We start from the raw sequence: 25,431 nt of genomic DNA, 5'->3' as shown, positions 1-25,431 counted from the left end.
GGAGGTCTGCGTAATGTTCAACACCTAAACAAACATAATACACCACTCACTGAGATGAAGTGAGAGAATCTGTCTGTAAACATTAACAAACATAGATACTGTATATAATTATATTTATCTATACCCATAAGCATATTAAAACCATGTTTAAGGAAGGTTGGAATGTAGTGTGGTCCTGGAAAAAAACAAATTGCACGAAATTGGTCATTTCCCCGCCGCTCCTTTTCTCTAACAGATAAAGAGGATGACAGATCATGAGAAAAGCTGGCTCGTCTCCATCCTAAAGCCACCCTGTGTGTGAGACCACAGCTTACAGCAGGTAAACAAGGAGAGGAGCAGCTTGGTGGTGATGGAGAGCTTCAGCTCCCACATCCTTTTCCTCCTCTCTGCCCCTTCCTCCACCTCACTCAGTGAGTTCTTCAAAGTGCCAGGAACTGGAGACGTGACGACGCTTACACTGCTTTAAAAAGAAAGAAAGAAAAAAAAAATAGCAGTAAAAATTTAAAAACAACATAATGAGGTGGTGGCCTGGGCCCTCCAGTGGGCGCAGGCGAGCTGCAGAGAGTGTAAGTAGTGGTGTTTTATGGCAAGACAGGAGGGAAAACGGTGCCTGATGATTTCTGGTCCTTCTCCTACTGTCGCCACAAAACAGCATCAAGGTGTTCGTCAGCGTGTCTCAGCTCTGAGTTGCGGCCATCGCATGTGTCAAAAAAAAAAGAAAAAAGCACTGTATTCCCTGTTGTAGTGCACTGCTTAGGATCAGAGGTGGATTGGAGCACACTTTGCAGGGAATGAGGTATTAAGGGTTTTATCACTCCGTGGCCGGCTGGCCTGACTCCGGCTCCTCTTTGACTCTGACGGGGCTCTGAGCGGAGCGCCGCTGCTGGGTGGAGCTGGATTTGGCCCCCAGGGGACTGAGCGGGTTGTGGCTGGAACAACAGAGGCGGTCGTCCAGGGAGGAGGTGGTGAGCGCCCCCGCCTCATGATCCCGGCAGAAGGAGCGAGGGCAGAAGTCACAGAGAGACGAGGCCGGGTTGCTGCAAACGCTGCAGTCATGCCACGGGCATTCCCACCGCCCTGGAGACAGGAAATGGGTTAATTACAGACGCATCAAGTCAGAGAACTGAAAAAGGAGATTATTTAAAAATAAATATCACATATAGCCCACCACATCTGCAGTCCACTTGACATGTCAATCACAACTCTGATCATCACACTTCGTGTTTTCTTTGATTGGGAAAACTGGTGTAAAGCATGTGAACCAGATTACAAATGAGTATGTGCTGATCTTTGATATAGATTAGATAGAACTTTATTAATCCCTCGGGTGGGTTCCTCTGGGAAATTCGATTTCCAAAAAAGCATAGGCCCAGGACGAGCCTTCCTGTTAACTGTCACACTGCTGAGAGATCGTCATCTAGACACTAATTCAGCACAGAAGTCAAAACAGACGGATAAAGGTAAAAAGTGTCCAATCAGTGTAACATCTACCTCCACAGAGTAGCTTAATTTTTATATGCTCCATTACATTTCTGATAAAAACAAAAGCTTTAAAAGTAAATGGAGTGGATGTCTCTCCCTGCCTCCTTCAGACACTTCTGCATCTGTGTCCCAGCTACAAATCCAAAATGGAAAGCTCATGGAAAACTGATGCATAAGGACAGCATACAGGGGTGGATGGGAACAGTGACTTAAATGCTGTGCTTTCCACCACCTTTGTCGTTTTCCTGCTGTGCTGATTTTTTTATGTTGTGGAGTGAACTGATTTTTGAGGACAGGAGTTTCCAACCTCAAAAAGAGATCCCAAACAAAAACTTGAGCTGTCAATGAGATGATTTACAGAACAGGAAATTCTTCTAATATCCTGTCCTAATACATCTGCTTTAATTTCCGGTACATTACTGATAACATAGTATTATAGAGAAGGTTTGAAAGTACAGACAGCCAATTAAAAAAAAAAAAAAAAAAAACCCTGGAAAACTGCAAGAAACTGACCTGCAGAAACGTTTCAGGAGCAACACAAACTAAACAAAAGCATGCAGAAAGTCATTTCTGTCGTTACCGTATGGCGGTTTGGTGAGGTTGAGACACAGCAGGTGATACGCTTTTGGGCAGTCCTTCCTGTCACACATCACCAGCTCTCCTCCTTTTCCGCAGCAGAAGCAAAAGTACTCGTGTGTGTGTTTGCCCTCCGGCCGCAGTTTCCGCTTCTTCTGCTTCATCTTTGCATTCCTGGCCTTTTCCTCTTTCTCCGTCACTGCAGCACTCTGCAGGAAATATGATAAAACAAGAAAGAGGTATCAAACACAGGTTCCAAACTTGGCTGCTCCTTCTTAGGTACTCTGAATTTTAATGGGGATGACAAACATCCTCACCGATGGCTGGACCCCAAGAAATCCAGAGCAGTTGTCTGATCCACAGTGACACGACGTTCTCCTGTTGCCCACACAGTGCAGATTGTAGTTAAATGTCAGCTCTGTGCCTGCAGGGACACCAGGGAGAAGAGCAACATTAAATGGGAATCATCCAACTTGCTCTCAGTACATTTAATATCCATGAAGGAAAATGTGTGTCAGAGCTGCAGATTAACTCACCAGCCTCGATGTCACAAAGGGCAAAGATTCCAATACGAACGTCGCCGTTTACCGTCCACTTCTGGGTTTCGCAGTTTGGGCTGCAGCTGTGGTTAATAAACCGAGACGAGTTTCCTTTTGGGCCAGCGTCGATGACACGATCCTACCGGGAAGACGTGAGTATTAAGACACCAGAGTTTAGGAAATGTTCTTCTGTGGACGATTTATGTATCAGGGATGTTATGTGAACTGACCCCAAATTGGACAAGGAAATGAATGGATGAACAAATAAATGGGACAGTCAAGGACTGAAAAATTAAATCAATGAGGAAGTGAAAAAAAAACAAAACAATTTAAGATCACTGAAAAGTATGTTGGAGTCTTTTGGGGGCGTTTCTAATGGATTATCTGACTAATATTACAAACTTGTTGTATGTTACCTATTGTTACCTGTTGTATGTTATCTATTGTTGTTAGCATTGTGTATCCTGAGTGTCCAGTAAACGTCACAGATGTTACCTTGGTGAGGGTGAGCATGTAGAAGTTGGTCACATGATTTTCATGGGCACGTTTGATTCGCTGCTGGCACTCTTCTGAGTCTATCACCTCTCCCACATACTCGGCCACAAAGTCACCCTGCAGGAAACAACAAACACATTTATATTGTTTTAGTTATTACACAGACACGCACTTAAAAATTACTTATTGCTAGGAAGCAGACTGACAACAAATAACAAACACACATATGAGAACCACTGATTTGCTGAACTTTTACACTCTTGCCTGGCAGATGAAACTGATTTCTAGATTTTTGAATTTACATATCTAGAAACTGCTACTGCACTCAGATGTTTTTGTTTGTATGCAGAAGAAGATACTTATAGCATAAATGAACATATGTTAACAAATATCACAGACACTGGGGCGTTTAAAAGCTTTTCTGCAGGGTAGGCAGCTTGCAAGATTAATAAGAAGAGCTTTTATTGTAATCTATTCAGTTTTTTTATTTTTCAGTATTTTTCTATGTTTAATTTGATTGTTAAACTAATTTAGATTGCTTTATTTAACATTTCAGCTTGTAGCAAATACAAATCAGATGTGCTGATGCTCTTTAGATGAAAGGTCTGCATTTTAAGTGCAGCGCCCACCTTCTTCAGTGCCTGGTTTGTCCTGAGGCCCCAGCCACACCCTTCCGTCTTTATCACTTCTGTTTCTGCATACAGCCGTTTGGAGAAACACTGATTCTCACAGCTGTCTCCTGCAGGGCACACCTGATCACAGGAGCACAACCAACCACAGAAAGTTAAAAGTTAGATTTTATTACCTGAATCACAAATGACATAAAAACCCAAAGATGCACGCAGACCTGTGGGTGACACTCGTACTGCAGCATGCGGTTGAGACACTGGGACTCCAGGCTGCAGGGATGCTCGTCTGCTGGCTTGCAGTTGCATCGCTGAATTTCTGACAAGTCGGCCACGTGCACCTGAACTTTCCCCACAGGCTTGTTGGACTGACAGGAAAACAAAGCAGCCACAGAATTAGTAACAACCCTGAAAACTTGACGATCAAAACTTATAACCACCTTTTGGTCTTTCCATCTGCTCACCTTGATGAACTTGTAGGGTGGTGGTTTGCGAGAATTGCGGTCCTGCTTTAGAGCCTCCCTGCTCTCCCTCTGCGCCTTAAGCTCCTGAAAGCGCCGGGCTGCTTCTTCCAGAGCTAAAAGATGAATAGCGACTCAGAAAATCATCTTTTCTTTTGGCTTGAAGTGATATCACAACAGATTAGAAGGAAGGATTTTAGGAATATGTTACCTTTCTTGAAGGTTTTGTTAATATTGATCTGTCCTGTGACAAAGTTCTTGTCATTCTCCACATATGGGAAGACGCGGCCTTGGTTGATCCAGTAGTAGTCATGGGAGCCAAAGAAGAAAACCGGGAAGTCACCAATATCGTGCCGAAGACTCTGAATGTTTGATGGCACCAGGCGAGGGTTGCAGATCTCTGCAGGCCACCACCTGGCAAGCAAGGGACATCATTAGAAAATCAAGGGCAAAAGTGAATAAGAATAAAAATACCTATAGGCCACAGAAGCCTGTGATATGAAATTCCACAATCTAAATTTACAGATAAATCCACGATGCAGCGAGTCCTCGAAAAGGTGAACCATGACTTAGAGAGGAAATACTGTATTTATTTGTTTCTGCCTAGAAATTTTGTTTTTTTAAATCAAATTCAGAGCTGCTTCATCAACAGATTAATAATTATCTGTGTGCACACCTTTAATCTGCCAGAAGATTCTAAACTGTGAGACAAATATTGAGCCTGACTGACAGTCAGTGTGAGAGCGAAAAGCACTGCTCAGTGTTTCCTGAATACCTGCATTTATATTATCACATCCTGTTTCCCCATGAGGTGTGAAAACAATGTGCTACACCGAGTTTAAACAGACCAAGACCAACAATCTGCATGCACGCACCCCCCTGACATGTTTGCGGTTCTCAGGCTCATATTAGATTTCTTCCTGCTGCAGACGCAAGTAAAAAACAGATCGTTTAAACCACTGACAGCTCAGCTAAATAAAATAGTCTAGTTACAAGATCCTCTATGATGGGGTGGGATATATTAGGCAGCTGGTTAACAGTCTATTCTTAAAACGTATGTGTTAGAAGCTGAAAAAATAGGTTGTGTGTCTCTCAAAGATTTAAGAGACAAACTGCGATGCATGTCCTGTTTTGCGTTGCCAGTACACAGCATTTACCAACAGAGGCCCATGGGAATACAAGCAGACAACTGAGATTACGGTCTCTGATAACACTGAGGAATAAAGGCTGTCCTGTGTAGCTGATCTGCCAGATTAGCTACTGTAGCACAAATAAGTGAAACTCTTAATGGTGGTCATGAGAGACTGATGAATAAAACAGTCAGCACTCTCATGCTAGCTTTAAGCACAAGCAGTGGTCATGTGAGCATCAAAAATGGATCACTGGTTGTCTAGTCTGATGAATCATGTCTTCTTTACGTCATGTGAACGGCTGGGTGAGTGTGTGTTGTTTACCTGGGGAAGAAATGGTAAATGGCCTGTATTTGTATAGCGCTTTACTCGTCCCTAAGGACCCCAAAGCGCTTTACACATCCAGTCATCCACCCATTCACACACACATTCACACACTGGTGATGGCAAGCTACATTGTAGCCACCCTGGGGCGCACGGACATGGCAGTTAGGATGCACTATGGAAAGAATAACAGCTGACAGAGACAGTGTGATGCTCCTATCAGTGTTTTTTGTATTCATGTGGTTGTTACGATGACATGGAACAAACACTGTTGCATGACCAGATACATAACTTCATTGCAGCCGTTCACTCTGATGGTGTTTTCTAGCAGGAATGGAGAATGACTATCTTCACAGATTGATGATGATTTCTTTTGTCTTCTGCTCCGTTTAATTTTAGTGTCTTTTATTTTAACCTTTTATTATGAATACTGGCTTTTGTAAAGGAGTTTGTAACTCTTGAGAGGAAAAAGTGCTAAATAAACAAATATTGCTTGGGTCTCCAAAGTCTCTAAATCCTCATTCTGACTGAGCAGCAACTTGCAGGACTTAAAGGCTCTTCTGCTAACGTCATGGTACCCGATACTAAAGGAAACATTCAGTGGATTCTATGCCTTGATGCGTCAGACACAGTGTTGGCAGCACTAGGGGGACATAAACGGTATTAGGAAGGTGGTTTTAATATTGTGGCTGATTGTTGGTCTTAATTTTTTTAAGGCTCTGGACAAAAGATACTTGAACAGTTTCAGCTTCTGTGGCAGATTTAAATTATCAAGACTAGAAGGATTATTATAAGAAAGGAAACAGTATTGCTGGTCATTACTGGGTTTCTGGACAACAGCGGAGGTCTACGACACAGAAGACTCTATGTGCAATCAACTTTCTGTGGTTTTTTAAATAGGATTAAAAGGTAGAAATCATGCACTGAAATCTAAACTATCACTATCTTATCCTTTAAATGCATCCATACCACAAAGTGACAGCTGCATAACCCTCAGCTGTCCCCAATCTGTGCTTCCTACCTGTAGTTGCCTAGTTTGACCCAGACAATTTGTTTGTAGTGAGGTTTCTTCCCTGCCCTGCAATCGCTGCAGGACCACGACCCCTCCGGCATCTCCATCTCCAGACACTCCGGGTGGAAGGAAGCTGGGCATGAGTCGCAGCACAGCAACTTGCCTCCTACATTTGTATGGATGTATACATGTGTGTGTTTGCGTATGTGTGTATGGATGTGTGTTTGTGTTTGTATGTGTGTATGTGTGTGTGTGTGTGTGTGTGTGCATGCGTTGTGGGGAGGGGGTGGGTATGCAAAGAGAGGAGGAGTGCATGATTAGGTGATGCACCTTAACACCTGGTCAAACTCTGAATCTCATTTGCAGACAAGCCTATTAACTAAAAGTACAACTAGTACAAAGTCTATAAATACAGAATACAATCGTGGTTTTCTAGCATCTAATGTGAGTTAAAACAGTGTTCCTTAGGAAGACATTCCTACCACAATAACATCTGGCTATTAATCTAAATGAAAAACTAAGGCTAGGACCTTCTGGTCTGAGTGAAGCCTCCTGTAACAGCCTGACGGCATGAATGAAATGATTGGAAACCCTGCATGGGTTTCCTGGTTTGGGTATAGCATTTTATTGCAGCGGTTACAGCATGTCTGGCAATCAGATTCAGAGCACTGTACCAAGACCAGTCTTATGGGAAATACATGCGGTAGCACCGGAATAAAAATCAGCCAGCAGGTTAACAATGAATCAGGGTTATACTCAAATAACAAAGTACTGGCAAAAAGCCGGCATGCAGTCCAGCTCATAAAGCAAACTTCCCATCACACATATCACATTCTGCACAGACCAGCTTGCATGGAATCAAATCTTTACAGTATTTCCATTTCCAAAATGTAATTTAAAAAAAAATGCAATAGCAGAATTATAATTTTTAAAAAAGAAGAAAAAACCCTGTAATTTAACCTCCATCACCTGGAAACAGTTCTTTGCTTAATTGTACTAAATGATTAGGATTATATTCCATCCAAGGCAGGTCAAAGCTCAAAGACATGAGGGGAGCCAAAATGTCATACTGTTTGAAATTTTCAGTCAAAAACAAACTTAGTTGCAGTTGCCATAAAAGAGGTGACGCCGGACGAGGTCTTTCAAATCAAAACCAAGCCCAGAGTGCTGAAGCAGAGAAGCAATGCGCCTCCAGCAGCGAGAAGCTCCACAAACCACAGAGAGAACCTGAACCAACCCAGAGCATTGGGACTTCATACATCCATGCTGCAGGTCTAAGGACCAATTTTATTTTACCAGCAGATAAACTGATTTATTTTCTTTATAACCGACTATTTTAGCAAAGAAGTTTGTAGATTGGTTGCTGATGCGCAACCAATTTTACGATGGGCCTCATGCAAGAACCACTCATACAAACAAAGCAGATCTACGATAAATAAGAACTTTTCACGTTCAACAGGATGAGTGAACAAAATTCATGAGCTGTTCAGATTAGTTGTGTTAAAAAGAGATTTTTCCACATTAGTCTGACTTTTAGCTTTGCACTGACCATCCCCACCCCCCGGGCCCTGGACTCGTACCGGTCCGTGAGTCGTTTGGTACCGGGCCGCGAGAGTTGAGGCTCAGGTGTGAAATATATGGTTTTCAGGGTTTTTATCGGTTTTCAGCATTATTTTGTTATCATTTTTATTGTTAACTCGGTTTTCCTCGGTCTTTTCATGTGTGTTATGAATAAATCTTCTTTTTTTCGGTACCGGTACTAGTTTTATTTTGTTGTATTTATCTGTGACACCTTAAAGGCCGGTCCGTGAAAATATTGTCGGGCATAAACCGGTCCGTGACGCACAAAAGGTTGGGGACCGCGGTTTTATTCTGTAATTGACTTAAAAGACGAATAACCAAATACCTCTCATCCTGCTGAACAGTATCCGTGTTTGTGACACTGGCTCCTCTTCATTGCTTCCCATCGTAACTTTGCAGAGAGAATTTGTCGCCTCTAACTTCATGCCAAATTATTCCCTTTTATACATGTAGAGTACTGCACAAAGGTTTAAAGGCATTTCAATGTTTAGGTTCTTATCATTCAAATAGTACCAGGGTGTCAGGGAACGGTCTGCTCAGCCAAACTCACATCATAGATGCCCAAATATTCAACCAAAGTCATAAAGCTATAAAGAAGTATCTTTAGCATCAAAAAGAAAACATCCTGACACCTTAGAGTCGGTCTTGGAAAGTCTGCAAGGTTTCATTTATTCTGGAAAACACTTCTTTTTGACTCTGAGAATAATCATAATTTACAAAACAACATTCATGTTTTATTCAATATGACCCCAAAGAAGTCAATGAGCCAGTAAAGTCATGAACGCGTTTACTTTGATACAACCAGAAGTGTCTTTGCAATGACCATTACCACAGAAGACATGTTTGGCTTTACTTTTCAGACCCAGAAGCTACGTCCATCTTTTATAGAGTCTATCGTAATAACATACTTAGGCAGATGAGATGTGTTATTTCAATTATGTCGCCATCTCTTTTAATTTTGTTGATTAATGAACAAGCACAAATGTATCTTTTTCATATCTTTAATATGAATACGCAGCCATGAGGCCTAGTTGTATAGTACAGTGACAATATCCACGGATTGATTGCCTTAAATATTACACATTTTGCATAAATGAATAAATTCAATCTATATAATTGCACACCAAACTCCAGCGAGTCGGTAATTCCTCACTCCAGCTTCATCAGTTAAAGAATCGCCTTTTTTGTCCTTTTATTATATACAAGAGCACAATTTCTGCCTAATCTACTGCGCTGTTATTGTGTGACAATGAGTCAGCAGTACACAGCTAAACAGAATTGATGTACACTTGTGCCTTTCTAAATGTAATATCTTTGAAAGACCAATTTTACAATAATTTTACTTTTGTGACTCTGGCTTCTCATATGCAACCCTTCAATGAGAGGCTTGGGATGAGAGCACAAGACTTAATTCTTGCATGAGGCCCACTGTTGTTTTGTTAATGTGTTAGGGAACTTGGCTGAAGTTACTCTGCGTCACTCTGCGTTAAAATTAACTGCATGTGTAGTCAGTTAATTAACTTTGCACCTCAAGGCTTTGAAATGAAAGATGTGTACAAAAAGGGAGGGAAGGGGGTCAGAATGGGAGCAGGCACAACACAAACACAGACCAGTGGGACAAAGGAGAAAGAGAAAAACTGTTCAGTTACCTTTCCCAACATTCTTTTTGGTAGCTGACGAAGGAGAGGGAATCATAGGTAATTTCAACTCAGCACGATTTGACTCAGTCAGAAGGTAGTGGGACTTATAGGCATATGAACTTAATATGGTGTCAGTAAGGTCTTGCACTAACAGCCCTACACAAGACACACAGGAAGAGACGGGGGTGAGCCGCAGTCAAACTCGAAAATTACCCAAAGTTTACAAAAAGAGAAAGAACAAACACGCGTGCACAGCCACACAAACACACATACTCATACACAGTTGTAACACGCACAAAAAACAAAAGTAAAACAAAGTTGGTCTCAACAGAAAGAGGCCAGACAGTGCACTCAACTTGAAGTTAAATGTGAGGCTTAAACGAGCTAAAAGTCACAAAGAAAAAAGGATGTTTTCTTTCATCGGCACTCAGGACAGACGTGGTTCTTTTAAGTGGAGTGCAGTGTAACAGCCCGACTCGTTCATAGTATTAGTATCATGATGGAAAACAGACACAGCACTGCTATCCATGAACAACAAAGCCAAACATGAAACATGTAATATTAAAGATACCTAAATGAGATGTTACTGCGTCAAAAAGAGGTTAAAAGTGTATAAAAAACAAACAAACAAAAAAAAAGATGACAATATGAGATGATGCAGGCAAGAAGAATCGATCTTGGATTTCGCCACAAGATTCAAATCGTCTGGTGTACGGTAATTAAGAACTGCTTGTGTCTGCAGCATGGGGCGAGGGGGAACGTCACTCCTTTGGCTCGGGGGTTTGTCGGTGTGTAGGGTGGGGAAAGCTTACCTCGGGCACACAGGAAGCACCATCCCACGTTGACGGGGGAGGTGAGGAGGCCGTTCTTCTTGGCGCTGCCGTGGTTGCTGCAGATCATGATGTGGTGAGTAAGGATGACACTGCCTGCCGCCACGCAGCTGTCGCTGGTGTGATAGGCCAACGGACAGCGGATACAACGAATCAGACGACCTGGAGGGGAAACAGATGAGAGAGAGAGCAGATTTTACCACAATCGTGGTATAAATTTGCCTTTATGTCTTTGGCCTTGTGACGTTCTCCAAGAAGGTCAAGGAAAAATGATTAGGTAGGAGGTAATCATTCTGGAGTATTCAACTGTACTCTAGGGCTGCTAAAAAATAAATACATAAAAAAAAAAGTAAAAGACAAAAAGAGGTGCACATGGTCTGGGTCTTTATGACCAGGGTGCAAACAGAGGCCCTCAAGCCATCCTGAAGACATGCACTGGAGTCACGTGAAGACACTGCTGGAAGTAGACAGGATGAGGTGTCCTTGTAGATCCGAGATGCAGGAAGCGGCAACTGTTCTGTTTTATACAGATTACCTTCTTTTCGTGATCATTAAAAAACAAAAATGGAAGTATAATTGGAATCCAATTAGTCATTCAGCCTAACAACACAGCTCTGCTCACTTCTTTTTACTGCTGAGATTCTATTAAAAACAAATAGGTCATATTCCTTTAATGGGCTCCAGCTGTAATTAAAGGAAAGCAAAAGGAAAAAGACAACCGACTACAGAGACTTCAGCTCCAAGTTATTGAAATCTATCTTCACAGTACTTAAACAACAAAACAGAATCTGACAATAGATTTTCCATAGGGCACAAGAAAACCTGGAGATTTGCGCAGTATTTACTCAGGTTTAAAAGGAAAAAAAAACTAAGCTAGACAAAATGGTAAGGCTAATTTTTGAACCTAAACTATTTTTTGAAAGAAGCCATCTGAGAAGCTCAGAGGGGAAATGTGACTTTTCAACATCTAAAATAGAACAAAGTGTTACAAAAACACAAGAGATCACAAGTCAAAAAGATTGAGAGTCACTGCTTTGGACTGTGTAGACATATACTGAACAAAACAACACGAGTTTCTCCTGCTGGGACTGGATTTAAAATAAGTTCTTCATAAAAAGTTTTCTCCACTGTATTATAGAGACTGATGGCCTGCTGTGCCTAAGCACTATTGATTTGTATTTATTTATTTTAAACAAAAGCTTCAGCTATTTGCAAATGTATCTTTTTGGTACAACTGCTCTCATTAACATTTTCACATGAAAAAATATATAGATATTAAAAGTGGATTAAAGAACCAGAGAAACATGACTTGAGAAAAATCCAGTAAAGTAACAACCTAAAACGATTTGACTCCTATCAAAGTTGCACAGGTCCTCACCTGCATCCATTTACACTCATAATGATCTTAGGTATGTGAAAAGAAATCAGTGTTATTTGATTTTTCTTTGAATCATAAAGTTTTTTCCCCATTTGTATACAAAATATAATTCACTGAAAATGATTCTTTCAGTCCTTTTCAAAGTAATTTCATGCAAAACCAGAGCAGTGTCCGGTAGGTGTTAGGCGTGTTTTTTTTTCCTTTCCAGCCTTTCCTCTCTTCCCACTTGGATGACTTTCATGTCTGATGGCAAAGGTATAAATCAGTTCATTTTCCTAAGGGTTTCCCTGACATACTGGGATTGTTGTGGAGGGCTGCAACAACACACTTATAAAGAGATAAAGAGATAAAATTAAAATGGAGCAGAATTGAGTTCCACTTATTATTACAGTCTTCCACTACAGTTCCAGTTTCTCATGTGGCCCCTTGGGAAAATGAACCACGCACCCCTGGTATAAATCATAGTTGTCGATATCACTTTTAGCACCTCTGCATCGAAGCGCATCTTTTCTCATTTGCAGATATTTCCTGCAGGATAATGTACGATCGCCTAAAGACCTTTCCAGGAGCAAGCCAGTTTACTTTCTCCAGTGCTCGACAGTCTCCAGGTACTTCTCACCAAACAGAACAATTTAACTTTGACATGAAGAGGATGTTTGTGCCAAGGCTGTCACCAAGTATTCTTCATTAAATCTGGCACAAGTTCTCCCACAGTCTGTTTTCTCTGAAGAAGACACTCCTATTTACTTCTAATGCATTTAACTCTTACATATTTCAACAAAGAATCACAAGCTTGATTTCAATGTGAGCTTTGTTCTATTAGTCAGTCAGTATCATCACCTAAGGAGTCTAAACTCCATTTTAATGACCCTTTTTCTATCTATCACCAGCTCACACCCCTACAGACTCAACCACGAAATTACTAAAGGCCACAGACAAAAAAGGGAAGCTGTTCTACCTTTACTGGCTCGTTGTGGGTCTCTCTCCAGACAGCAGGTTGAACAACTGTGCTGAGGGCAGCTGAAACCTCCACCTGGGCTGCTGGTGGTTCCCGGGAGTTTACGGACACAGTCCTCGTGATAGTAACAACCACATCCAGACACAGAGCAGCGCGTCACCTCCATGCCCACTGTTTTACAGCTAAAACAAGGATGGTTCCCTAGAAAAGGAATGTCAGAGAACGTGCTGTAGAAAAGCGCCAAACACTGCAAATATGATGGTAGATATGTAGTTGTGTTTGAATTCACTCACCTGTTCTACATTCTGTGCAGCTAAATCTTCCTTCAGGTGGGGACGACAAACCGAGACACTCCATGTGAAACTGCTTGTTGCAGTCACCTTCACATACCATCAAACCATCGCCGTACACCTCGCAGATCTACACAAAAACACAGAGAGTGAGGCAGTTTAAAAATATACCACACAAATATACCACACAACCAATGCCTGTAAATGTTTAGAAGAAAGAGCAGAACTGAGGCGAATCATGAGCAACGCTGACCTGGCACACAGTGTCCCTCTTGCTGGTGCTGCTGTCCTGACGGGACAGGCCAGAGTCCACAGACTGAGTATCTGAAGCATCTGCATCTGCTGCTGCTGGACTATCAAGACTCTTCCCAAATAAGCCCTGAAGCAGAGATGCACTGAATGTAAACCAGAGTGTTTAACCAATGCGTCGGGTGTGCAGACATTTTTTCTTATCTTACACTGGACCTTTGTGAATTGTATCCTCATCGAACCAAGCTGTTTAAGTTCCTCTCCCTTTACCCTACTTTTTCCTGATTGGCTGTACCTCGCAAACAGAAGCTTCTGCGCTCACAGTCAGAGCTGCGCACCTGAGATGACCAAATTAGGAATATCCACTCTCTACATATAAATCAAAGAGTAGGAAAAAACTGGCAAATGAGCAGCCCCAAGTCTGAGCTTGAGTTTGCAGGAATTACTTGTACGTGGACCATCATCATAACAATACATATATGACAGGAATGACAAAAAGAGTATCAACTGCTTCAAGTGTCTTCTTTTCTTCAGCAGCAGAGAAGCCAAAGAATAATATAAAAACATGTAAATAATAAAAAAAATGATCATCCTTAAGAAGGTAAAAGCTTAAGAAGTGCTCATTTCTGGTTTTAAAGGGTGCAATGTTGGGATCTAAACAGGCCTATTGCTTACAGGAATAAAAATAAATTAATGCAATAAGAGCAAAATGAATCAGAGATAATGAAAACATGACTGAGATCGAATTTTGCACTATGAACAGTAAACATCTCTGCATGCATGGCAATAATGTATGGATATTTAGCCTCTGGACTAATGGAGACAAATATTTTGTGTGCAGAAAAAAAGCCCTCGGTCATGTCATTCAAGGCTACCTGCGGGTCGTTGAGGCCTCTGGAGTCTGAATCAGACGTGTCTCTGTACTGAGATGAAGCCATTTCGACATCTGTTGATGCTCTGCTTCGCTTCTTCAGTGGCTTGCACGCATCTGAGATCTCACTAGCTCCTACACGATCACATGGGGGGGGGAAGAAGAGACAGATTTTGTCTTTCTACAAGTACAAAGAGCTTCCATGACAAATGATTTACAGCGTGTGTGAATGAATGATCGCTCACCTTTCTGTGAACCTGTCCTCAGCGTGGTCTCTGGAGCCATCTCAGCCTGCAAGGAGATTAAAAGTGCAGGTTCAGGTTATCTCAGGTCTTCTTAGTTTGGATTCTAAGCTGTCTCATTCAATTTAATGAAACTATTCCTGCACAAAAATTCAGGAAAGTTTGCAAAACAAATCTGAATATAGCTCAACACGTGCATACCTGGATTATTTTGGAAGACAGATACACAATTTCACAGTTCTCCTAACAACTCCTGCGGTGTAGGAAAAATACAGCTGCCCAAAGCTCTATCATATTACAAAATCCTTTTAGCAGCATTTTAGCATCTGATAAGCTTTCAAACTGCTAAAGCTGTTACGTGAACAGAAGTGCTAGGCTCATATTTCAATTTTTACTTTATTATATTTTTATATTCTATAAAAATCTATAAAAAAAAGACAGGGAGAGAAAGGTATGGCATACTGATTCCCTGTGGAGGACTAATACCTGCTCTTTTTTGGTTTTCTTCTTAGGGACGAGATCGTTGCCTCTCTCTGACTCAGACCTGCTTCTGACACACCGCCGCTGAAGCTTCCTCTCTTGAGAACCTAAAAAAACAAAACAAAACACTAAGCTGCATCTCTTTCTGACTTTGTCAATTTAATCCATAAAATTGAGAAATGCAACAGAAACACTCTGCATGTCTGTGTTTCGCCAACCTTGCGGACTGCTGTGGTGTGATCCCGGAGATGAGGTCTGCTGCAATCCTCCCTCTTCACTCCTCCGACTCGCTGGGGAATCTCTCCTCTCCTCTCCCTCGTCCTCTCCTTCATCCCCATCTTCCTCCTCCTCTGGACTGGGCTCAGGTTTAGCTCTGCTGTCCTGCTGAAATCAACATTTGAATATTAGCTTACAGGATGTTTCTGCTGTGTACATCTTCTTCTGTCAGTTAGACCAACCTCAGGTGAGCAGTATCCCAGGTCGGGCTGCCTGCCTTCTCTCTCCACCCTCTCTTTCTTCTCTTCTTCTTTGTCCTTCTTTGGGGAGGCAGCTGCTTTTTTCTGGATAAGAGGCCAGTCACATTTTGTGATCTCCACATTCAGCCTCTTCATTGTGATAGAAAGAGGCAGCAGCTTCCTGGCAGCTGCCGTTTTCCACGTTTTGACCGGAGGCGGAGAGTCCTGCTGTGCTCGTGCATCACAGCCGGCATTCTGTTTCGGTGAGCTGGTCTTACGTTGGTCCCCCCTCTGGTTCTTATCTTCACTTGAGGCCTGGGAGTTTGCGTTGTCATCTGTGTTTGAAACACTACACTGTCTCCGTGGAAGCTGCCGTCGCGGAGGCTGCTCTCTATCTGGTGACTTTACATCTCGGTCCTCCTTCTTACTGATAGAGCTGCTTGAGCGCCGGCTTCGTTTCTCAGGTCTGATGTTGGGTTTCTTGCTGGGTGGGGCTTCAGTAGGGTCTGGGTCCACATAGATGAAGGTGTAGTTGTCAATTCGCTCCTGTCTCGTCATCAGAAAAGCATCCTCGGCGTGACCAACACCCACCTCCCACTGAGAACGTTCCCGCTGAGGGATAGGCTTCATTAGCTGATGAGAAAAAAAAAGAAAACTCATGAACTTATAAACATGTACTAACCCTGGCATTCATGATTTTGGATTAACTGAAGGCTTTTCAGGGAGTTTTTAGAACAATAATAATAATAATAATTAAAAAAAAAAAAAAAGTGTTCCACATACTACATACATGACTAAAAACAAAAGAAGAGGTGTGCGGATCCAATAATTGGTATTGATTCGATATTGGTCAAAGATAGTGGGTAACACATTGGGGAAAATATAATCAGATGCTCCATTAGCCAAAACTACATGGTACAACCTCAGTTAACAGCATGCCATGAAGACAGATGTGACAAGTAACTGAGATTTAAGAATATCTGATTGGGTTAAACTGATATCTCGAGCTCAGACGTGTCTCCATGTAAATTTATTATTGGCTTAGCTGTGTAAGAGGGGAAAAAGACAGCATCAGATTACTAACCATCAGCATGGGAGATGAAAAAGTGGCACTGAGAAATCCCCACTATAAACACTGATGTTACATAAAGCTGTCTTATAATCCCAGTGAGGATGGGATGTCTGATGATGATGTTATGTGAAGAGGACAGCTCAGAATATGCCTTCATTAAGAAAAGGGAAAAATCTTTAAAAACAAATTAGACTTGCTCATTATTCTTTCAAACTAAGTATCCCAATTTTCACCCACTCAACAAAATCAAACATTTTTAAATGTGTGCCGCTGCAGAGGTCTAAAGCCTGAGCTTTTAACTCGAAAGGGATTACTTGCACATACGATGACCTCATTACTTGAAATTTTTTTTTAATATCTTTAATATGAGCATCCACCATTGTTACAGTGGCTGAAAATAAGGAAAAGCATAGCAGGTCCACTATATGGTTAATTCTGGTTAAAGATTTTTGAAACAATCTTTTTAAAAGCTGAAAACAACAAAAATTCTGTTTAAACAGTTTGTTTTCTTTAAGTCTTAAAAATAAATCTCCCATCTGTGCATACTTTGTGTCTCTCTACAGGGTTTGTGGTTTTGCGAAGTGTCTCTGACTGAAGCTCGTCAAACTGTTGCTTCCCCTGGTACATGACTATCCTCTTCTCGTGGATCCACGCTCGCTCTGCGACACTGCCAAAGAACTGGACGTGATATTCCCTGTGACCTGCACGGCAGCAGAGGAAAGAAAACAAGTTGCGGCACTTCTGTGTTTACACATTTACACACTTAAACTTGAACAACAAAGACGTTTAAGGGATTTTACCTCTGGTGTTGATGCGAGTGTGGACCTTCATCTGTGGGTCTGAGGACACCATGCAGGGCCACCAGGGGTAGGTACCCACCTTGGACCACACCAGATCTCCTATTACAAACTCCTTACAGAAGCCTGTCTCCTGGATCACTGATGGATGATGGACCTTAGGAACCTAAACATGAACAAGTCACTGTTATGTTTTCAAAATGTTTACTACAAACCACAGCAGCTGATCTGCGACGACTTCAAACTGCTTTGGTGAGTGAACATGAGCTCTTGCCTTCGGCGTCTTTGGTTCGGTTTTAATAACGGTCTTCGGAGGCTTCTCTGTCTGCACCGGCGGTGCTTCTTTTGGCGGCGGCTGGACGTGGGTGTCCTCTGTCTGGCCTGTGGTACCTGGCTGTGTTTGGCTCGTGTCCAGGCTCTGTTCCTGAGCTTGCAGCAGCAGTCTTGCACTCTTTTTCCTCTTCTCCTTCTTCCTCTCATGTCTGCGCTGCGCCTGAGCGGCCTCGTTCTTCTGAGACTCTTTCTGAAGACGGGGAAATAAACAGAAAGAAGTCAGCTGCGATGAGACGGCAGTTCATTTTGTTGTGTTTTTATAAAAGAAACAACTCAGAATTTCCTCAGATGTCCGCTGCTTTAGGGATTTTGAAGAATAATTAAAAGTAAACTAAGATGTGCACGGTAATAATTCCATTAAAAAATAAATGGACTGATAAGATTTCCAATTAATACGCACAGTTATTTTGCCAAGGTGTCTTGGGATTTAAACAGGACATTTTATGTTCATTTCCATCCACATAATTTTATTCTTGGACTGCAGCAGAGTAGCTTTATGGTTAAAATAATCCTCATTTATCTAGTACTGAGCCTGGGTATACTCAGTTTATTTATCATCTGTCATTTGGGCTCTCTGTAAGTGAACTTCCTTCTGATTGGCTGCCTCTCATAAGCAAAAGCGACCTTCACACTTCCTGATAATGATATCCACTCCTTTCGAGATCATACGGAGTCAAGAGTTAAAAATTAATTTACAAAATAGAGCATTTAGACCAGTCTAAGTGTGAGCTTTTGGCTTACAAGTATTTGTCAACACACACTGACATCAATGCCTGACAATGTCCATGACAACATGGAAAAAGGGAGGAAAAAACATTTTTAAAGAACACAATGTCTTTAAAATGGGAAAATAATTGTGTTTATGCAAGTTTTTCCTTTACTGAGCAGAAGCATAAGGTGCAGGAAAGCCAAAATGTAATGTAAAGTTCCACGCTGTATGTGGACTGGCCGAGCTTACGTGTTGGGCGGCTGTCTAAAAAAGTACATGAGGCATCATTGTTACAGTTTTTTAAGTTTTCGGCTTGCTTTTTCTTTCTGTTTGGTTTTGAGCATTTGTTTTCAATTCGGTACTATCCAAAATGAGTTTGCCTGTTTCACTTCAGTTTTTCATAATTTCCATCTTTTTAACTGTTACAATAGGGGAGGGCATGTTCAAATGACGCACCAAACTGACAAAGACTAATACCAAGGACATTTCCTGCGTATGATTTCCAAGTAGACAAGTTGTTAAACTTGGTTCTGTTTTTCTGAGGCCTAGTTTTTAAGCTTTATATAACTTAACTAAAACTGCTTTTCCACACCCAGTTTTAGTTTAGCTTTAGTTAACTATTAACTGTTATAGTAGAAGACACACAATTAGTTTATGCAATAATTAAAATAATCATTTATTGATGTCCCCAGACTGAAGTTCTGAAGCAAATTAGTTTGCAGCACCTCTGAACTATGTTTCACACGTCTTTCTCGGATTTAATTATTTATAAACCAAAGGAATAACAGACACGGGACGCAGCGGTTCAGATTAAAGTCAGTGTGTGCTTTCTTCTCATGCACAAACCTTTACCAGCAAACCCTTTAGGTTTACTAATACGCACATTAATAAAAACATACAAAGTTAAAAGCAAGGTTTTAAAATAAACACACACACAGAGCGAGTTTGTTAGTACAGCCATAAAGATTTGTGAAGAAACATGTGCTCATGTTAAAGAGGACTGCCAAACACGAGCAAATGTTAATAAAAACCTGACAATAAAACAATGTGAAAACTTCAGATGCTTGTTATATTTTGATAAAGTTTCTTTATCTGCATTTTTTTTTATTCCTGTGAGAAAAAACAATTTAAAGATTTTTAAAACAAAAGGAGCAACAACCAGTTAATTCTGTTCTTTGACAGGCTGAAACCAGCATTAGTTTAATATTTATCCTTAAGTTCCCTAAATAATTAAACTTGTGCTTTTTACGTGATCTTTACTCTTCCTAGAAAGAAAGAAAGAAAGAAAGAAAGAAAGAAAGAAAGAAAGAAAGAAAGAAGGTCATCACAGTCATCTGGTATTCAACATTAGCTGTGAACGGGATCTCTAATCGTTTTCGTTTTGATCCTCTAATTGATTACGTTGCTAATCATTTCAGCTCTAACATCAAGTAAGAAGTTTTTCTTAACTTTATATAAATATAAAACATTAGTCCTTGTCTTTTTCAGAGAGACAGTACAGCAGATTGGCCGCAACCTCAACCAGAATCGTTCAAATCTGGTAAATTTTATTAAATCCTCTGGCAGTAGCTGACCAGAGCTAAATGACGATAGTATGTATGCATACATTATATAAAGACTAGAAAATGCACTTTCACCCCATGACCTCCATTTGAACAGCTCTTGTTATCTTGCTATCCAAACTTTGATTAAATTAAAGGGGCTGATCCTGATAATGTGCAGCCTTTAAGCTTCTGGAGAGTTTTTAAACTCATCAATAACCCACGTGTTGTCATTGATGGCCCATTCCTTCTACACTTAATCAATTCAGATGGTAAGTGTAATTCCAGCTGCACTATCGTCTCTTGATTTTGTTGCTCATAGGCTTGGCTCTTGATCTTAGTCGAGAACACCCGGGCTGATTTTGTACCTCAAAGTTTTAGTTCTCATAGGAATGGCTAACTATAAAGTCTAGTTTGCAGAAAAATTAGCTTAAACATTATACATTTTGTAATTATTAATGCAATTTTTTAAAAATACATTAAACTCTGGAGAATCAGAGGTTCTTCAGCTCTGTTCTACCACATGAAAAAAAAAATGTTTGAAGCAATTTTGAAAAGGAGATAGCAGTCAGATCATGCATCTTTTTCATTATATGAAATAATAATAAAAAAAGAAAACAACACTGTGCGCACCTGTGCAGATTTCCACATTTCCACCTAATCTTCTGCACTAAAAAGCATCTTTGGAAGAATAAACAAAAAGGTAAAAAGAAATGTTGCCTAAAAGGCTGTTGGCAGTTACCTGCAGTTCTTGCAGCAGGTCTCCGCACAGCGCAGACTCGAACAGCTCTTTGCCGTTCTGATACGTCTTTATGATCTTCAGCTTGATCTCCGGAGAGCTGGTTTTCTTCAGGACCCCACCAGAAGCACTGGATGGGGCGTGCGTGGGCTGAGACGAAGGGGTGTTGTCCACAAGTGAGGGGGGAGGACTGGACGAAGGCAGGTGTAACGGGGGAGGAGGGGGCAGGTTGTGAGTCATGATGTGAGGTGTCTGGTGTAGGTGATGCTGGGTGGGCAGGGGTGGCGGTGGAGGACTCTGCGGGTGTGAGTGGGTTTGTATGTGAGGTGGATTTGAGTGGATGTGGAGCGAATGGTGGTGGTGATGGGGATGATGATGATGGTGGTGGTGGAGGTGTGGGTGATGTGTGGACAGTGGGGGTGAAACGGGAGACAGAGGTCTTTCCTGGAGACCGGGACCTCTCAGGACGGTCCCCTCCACCGACACGAGGCCGTGGTCCCCGTAGCTCCGTATGGCCCCATAGCCATTAGCAGAGCCGTTGGGGAACTGCGAGTACATGGAGAATTTAGCCTGCGGTTCGTATATGCCCAAACCCGGCGGGTAGCCATTGGGGACCTGCGGCATGTCCTCCGAAGCCGATGGCGGGTACGGAAACTCTGCATCCAGGGCTGCATCGTAGGAGGGACCACCATCCTCACCCGGGTCACTGCCGGTGTCGCAGGTGCCTTCCTGTCTGATGTTGGCGGAGTCAATGAGCTGAGGGGGTTGCTGAATTGTATTTCCCATGATCCCTTGCATGAAAGAGAAGGAGAAATCCATTGTTGGGCTCCTGCATCCTTAACTGTCTTTTTCTTTGACTGGACCTGCCGACAGAGGTACACACAACTGAATGAACCGCAGGAAAGCTCAACAAGCACACAGCCAATAGTCACCAAGACCTTAGCTTCTATCCTTCAGGAATTATTAACAGATTATTTAACACAGAGCAACAGATTAACACTGCACACATCTGTGTTTCTGGGTTGGCCTTTTTTATTTAACTTTCTAGCAGTGTATTAAGCAAACTTGTTTGCAAATTAAAGCTTCACTCTGGAATCCCAAATTGTCACACACTGACACTTGGTGTCACATCTGAACCCACGGTTACCGTTTTTTAAGCCTCATTTTCAATGAAAAAGGCATATTTAAACCCAAACAATAATCCTTTCTCTAAATGGAACCAAGCAGATTTGGTGTCTGAAACGTATCAAACTGCAGCTGTAAATGAAGAGAAACTAAGAGCAAAGACAGAGTTACATCATCGGGCTTTTTGGCTCCCACAGTAAACACAAGGACTGTTTATTATTATACGAATAAAATAGCTAGAAAAACATCAGAATAACAGAGTTTATTTTTTGTTTATGACCACTGATCTGGGCTTTGGTAAATCTTTCTCACTGCAGATAAACACACGGGACTGTCATAAGTTCTGGAAAGAAGTCAGCCATCTACCGAATTGGTTTGCCATGTATCAGCTGTTTTCTGGTTAAAATATCTAGAAATTTCTGCTAATAATATAGTGTGAAACTTCTAACTCTGACTTGTAGAAGCACACACCTCTCCTCCCTTACAAACTCAGGGTTAGCTGACCATTAACTACACAACTTTAATTATCACTTCAGTGGCAGTTTCACCAGGCTCCTACTCCTCAAATCTGAGTTTTAGAGCAGCAGTTTGAATTATGTGGGATTTTTTTTTTTAAACAGATGCACTGAGGAGATCTGCAGAATACTCATTATAATGATTACTGTGATAAACTCACAGGGTGGTCTGAATTGCAGACCCCATAAATCCCCATATTATCATCACAAACTCGGGTCATCTTCGTAGTGTATACTGAGAGGTCGTGCAAGCTCCTGTTCACAAGCTTTAGGTGATTTTTATGTGTTTATTTTCATCAACACAAACACATGGTGGCCTGCTTGCACAAAACAAAAGAGCAGCTACCAGAGGTGGGTTTGACCTCATGCACTGAACACTTTTAACCACCAGAGCTGATATAATTAATTAGGTTTAAAGTGTTGAGTGGGTAATCTGCTCCTCTTGTTGCGGTTTAACTTGTTAGCAGCTTTGCGAAGGGTGAACAACGGTGATGTAAACATCCAAAAGATGTCATCCAGCGGTCACTAGTCTCCTATAAGGACTTGTAGTATAACTTGGGTGTATATATAGTGTGGCAGAGATCAATAGCTGACTATAGATGTGTTATTTTAATCAAACATAACAAAAAAGACGGGTGCATGCATGGGCATAACAAGGTTTCAATGACTGATCTTACAGCTTCCTGCGATGTTAGCTTGAAGCTACCTGGCACCAAAGGCATCGAAATGGAAATACAGGAGCCGTTTAAACGGTTAAAAGGCGAAGCACACGACGGGGATGTGGCTGTATGTCTTTCTGACACACTCGGGGACACATTTCCATTTATTAATGTTTTCTAATCCATCTAAGCGCACATGAAACAAGATGAAAGGAGGTGGAAGGGGAGGAGGGGGGAGAAAGCTAATGTTGGGTAGGCTAACGCTAACGCTGCCAATATGGCTGCCTGGTACCCCTTTAAATCAAATTGTCTGCCGTGATTATACCTCCATCACTGACGGTTTGTGGGGGGAAAATGTGCCCGAAAGCAAGCTGGCTACGACTGAAAACGAGGAGATGCAACATGCAGAGGCGGCCAACACTGAGCAGTAGCACCAGCAGCAGCACGGATTTTGATAGCGAGTCGAAAGATGCAGGAAAATACACAAAAAAATGTCAATACCTTCAGCGTGTCCCATTCTAAACACATACACCAGCCAGCAATGCTTCCTCGTTTAATCTACAGGAGGAGAAGGAGAAGGAGGGGGGTACAAAATAATAATAAAAATAATAATAATAATCCTGTGATGTTGGTAAAGCTCAGGCCTTTTCGTTTTAACGCAATTCTCCACAGAGAGGAGGAGGAGGACTCGATCTGGTCGCTGCCCAATCCCAACGCGGGGCTCTTCGTCAGTGCGAGGACCCGAAAACCTCAATCTGATCGCAACCCCCTTCCTGTCCTCTTCTTCATAATAATCTCTAGCACCCTCTTCCTCCGGTTTAACAAAAGCGCTCTGCCCTTTTTTTTCTTTTAAATTCTCGGTGGATCCAGCTCCTCAGCTCAGCGCCAAAATCACACTGATGCAGCCTGCAAGCAAGGGTCACCAGAGGCACCCCGGGAGCTGTAGTTTATATCTTACATTTGGTTAAACAGGAGGAAAAAGGCATCTGAAATGCACGGAAATAAAGGAGGAAACGCATGTGTGGGGGGTTTCATTTATTTATTTATTTTTAATGGGCTACACAAGAACATTTTACTGCTCGTATCGTGGATAAACACTGTTAAATATTTGATTTTTTTTTTTAAATCATTATTGTTATTATATTTTTATCTCTGTGTCCACGGCACCATGTATCTACGCTTGCAGCAGGCTCTCCGATTGGCTTTTACGCGCCTCCTCGCCTGATCTGCTTCTCAGGGGGAGGAGGTGGAAAAAAGAAAGAGCTGTCACTCTGCCTCTTGTTTCTTGTTCCTGCATGTTGTTCCTGCAAGTGTTATTAGGAACACTTCCTTTCATATATCAAGGATTTCGTTCAGCAAGAAAGTGCCAGGTTTAAAGTCAAAGTCAAAGTCAACTTTATTGTCAATTCTGCCACATGTACAGGACATACAGAGAATAGAAACTTCGTTACTCTCAATCCCTAGATAAAATAGAAAATGAACATTTAAATATAAGAGTGATTAAAAATGCAAGTAAAATATTTTAAAGTAAAAAAAATTAAATAATATAATACAATTTTACATATAACAAGAAAGCTATACAATATACAATATAAGGGTAAATGACATTGAGTGCAAACCAGGCAGAGTAGTGCAAATAGGCAAATAGTGCAAATGGAGATTTGGTAATGTACAGTATGAGATAGTGTAACACAAAGTCTTATGAGGGTGGATGGATGGATGGATGTTCTCCCCAAATACAGGGGAGTCCAAACACATGGATAATACTTTATAATACAGTCCTGTAATTAAATGGAATTTTAATGTATTTTATTTGAAATTACAATGTAATTTATTATTGTCATTATTTACCCACAAATACTTAAATATAGGCAAAAACAATATTTTCCCATCTTACATTGTAAGTACACTGTGCTTTTTGGAGGGAGTGCTCTATATTATAGAGCAGTTTGACTTTTACATGCTTTATACTGTAAGTAATTTAAAGTTCGGTATAAGCATAACATCCATCATGCATAATAATGAATATTAAATAATAATGTAAAAAAAAAAGATGTAAAAACACAAGATTTAATGTTTAACACAACAGCTGCTACTAAAATATCTGTTTTTCCCCCTTTTTTATTGATTTGTGAATAATCTGTCAAATCTCTAAAGGCTTTTGCAAAGACAATATGTGTGAATTGCAGCTTTCTTATCGTTGAACATTATCTTGTGTATTGATCTGGTCACTGTTTGTCTGCCAGATTGTGCTCTGTCTCCGGTTTCTACCATGCAAATGCTTCCTTAGAAAACGCCAAACTTTTGTGTATGAGAAATCTC

At 41.3% G+C, this 25,431-nt stretch overlaps 1 protein-coding gene across 1 annotated transcript; it reads right to left on the bottom strand.

The window, feature by feature from the left end:
• Window positions 1-130: 130 nt before the first annotated feature.
• On the bottom strand, window positions 131-23,998 carry nsd3 (nuclear receptor binding SET domain protein 3). Its single transcript, XM_085367435.1, has 25 exons — window positions 23,611-23,998; window positions 20,814-21,673; window positions 17,763-18,011; window positions 17,492-17,654; window positions 17,238-17,392; window positions 15,623-16,252; window positions 15,383-15,548; window positions 15,171-15,271; window positions 14,688-14,733; window positions 14,447-14,577; window positions 13,576-13,701; window positions 13,326-13,452; window positions 13,033-13,233; window positions 10,679-10,858; window positions 9,876-10,022; window positions 6,655-6,811; window positions 4,391-4,593; window positions 4,183-4,295; window positions 3,940-4,086; window positions 3,722-3,844; window positions 3,093-3,209; window positions 2,595-2,736; window positions 2,376-2,482; window positions 2,063-2,267; window positions 131-1,077 (listed from the first exon to the last, which is right to left on the bottom strand). The coding sequence occupies exons 2-25, from the start codon at window positions 21,627-21,629 to the stop codon at window positions 812-814; spliced, it is 4,818 nt and encodes a 1,605-aa protein (XP_085223561.1). The 5' UTR covers window positions 21,630-21,673; window positions 23,611-23,998; the 3' UTR covers window positions 131-811.
• Between the last annotated feature and the right edge of the window lie 1,433 nt (window positions 23,999-25,431).

Source organism: Diplotaxodon limnothrissa, linkage group LG12, assembly GCF_057381915.1.
Source record: "Diplotaxodon limnothrissa isolate DT_005_m linkage group LG12, D_limnothrissa_male_GT1.1, whole genome shotgun sequence".
Classification (NCBI taxonomy): domain Eukaryota; kingdom Metazoa; phylum Chordata; class Actinopteri; order Cichliformes; family Cichlidae; genus Diplotaxodon; species Diplotaxodon limnothrissa.
The sequence above is the reverse complement of the archived record's forward strand: the minus strand, read 5'-3'. Positions and strand labels throughout refer to the sequence as shown.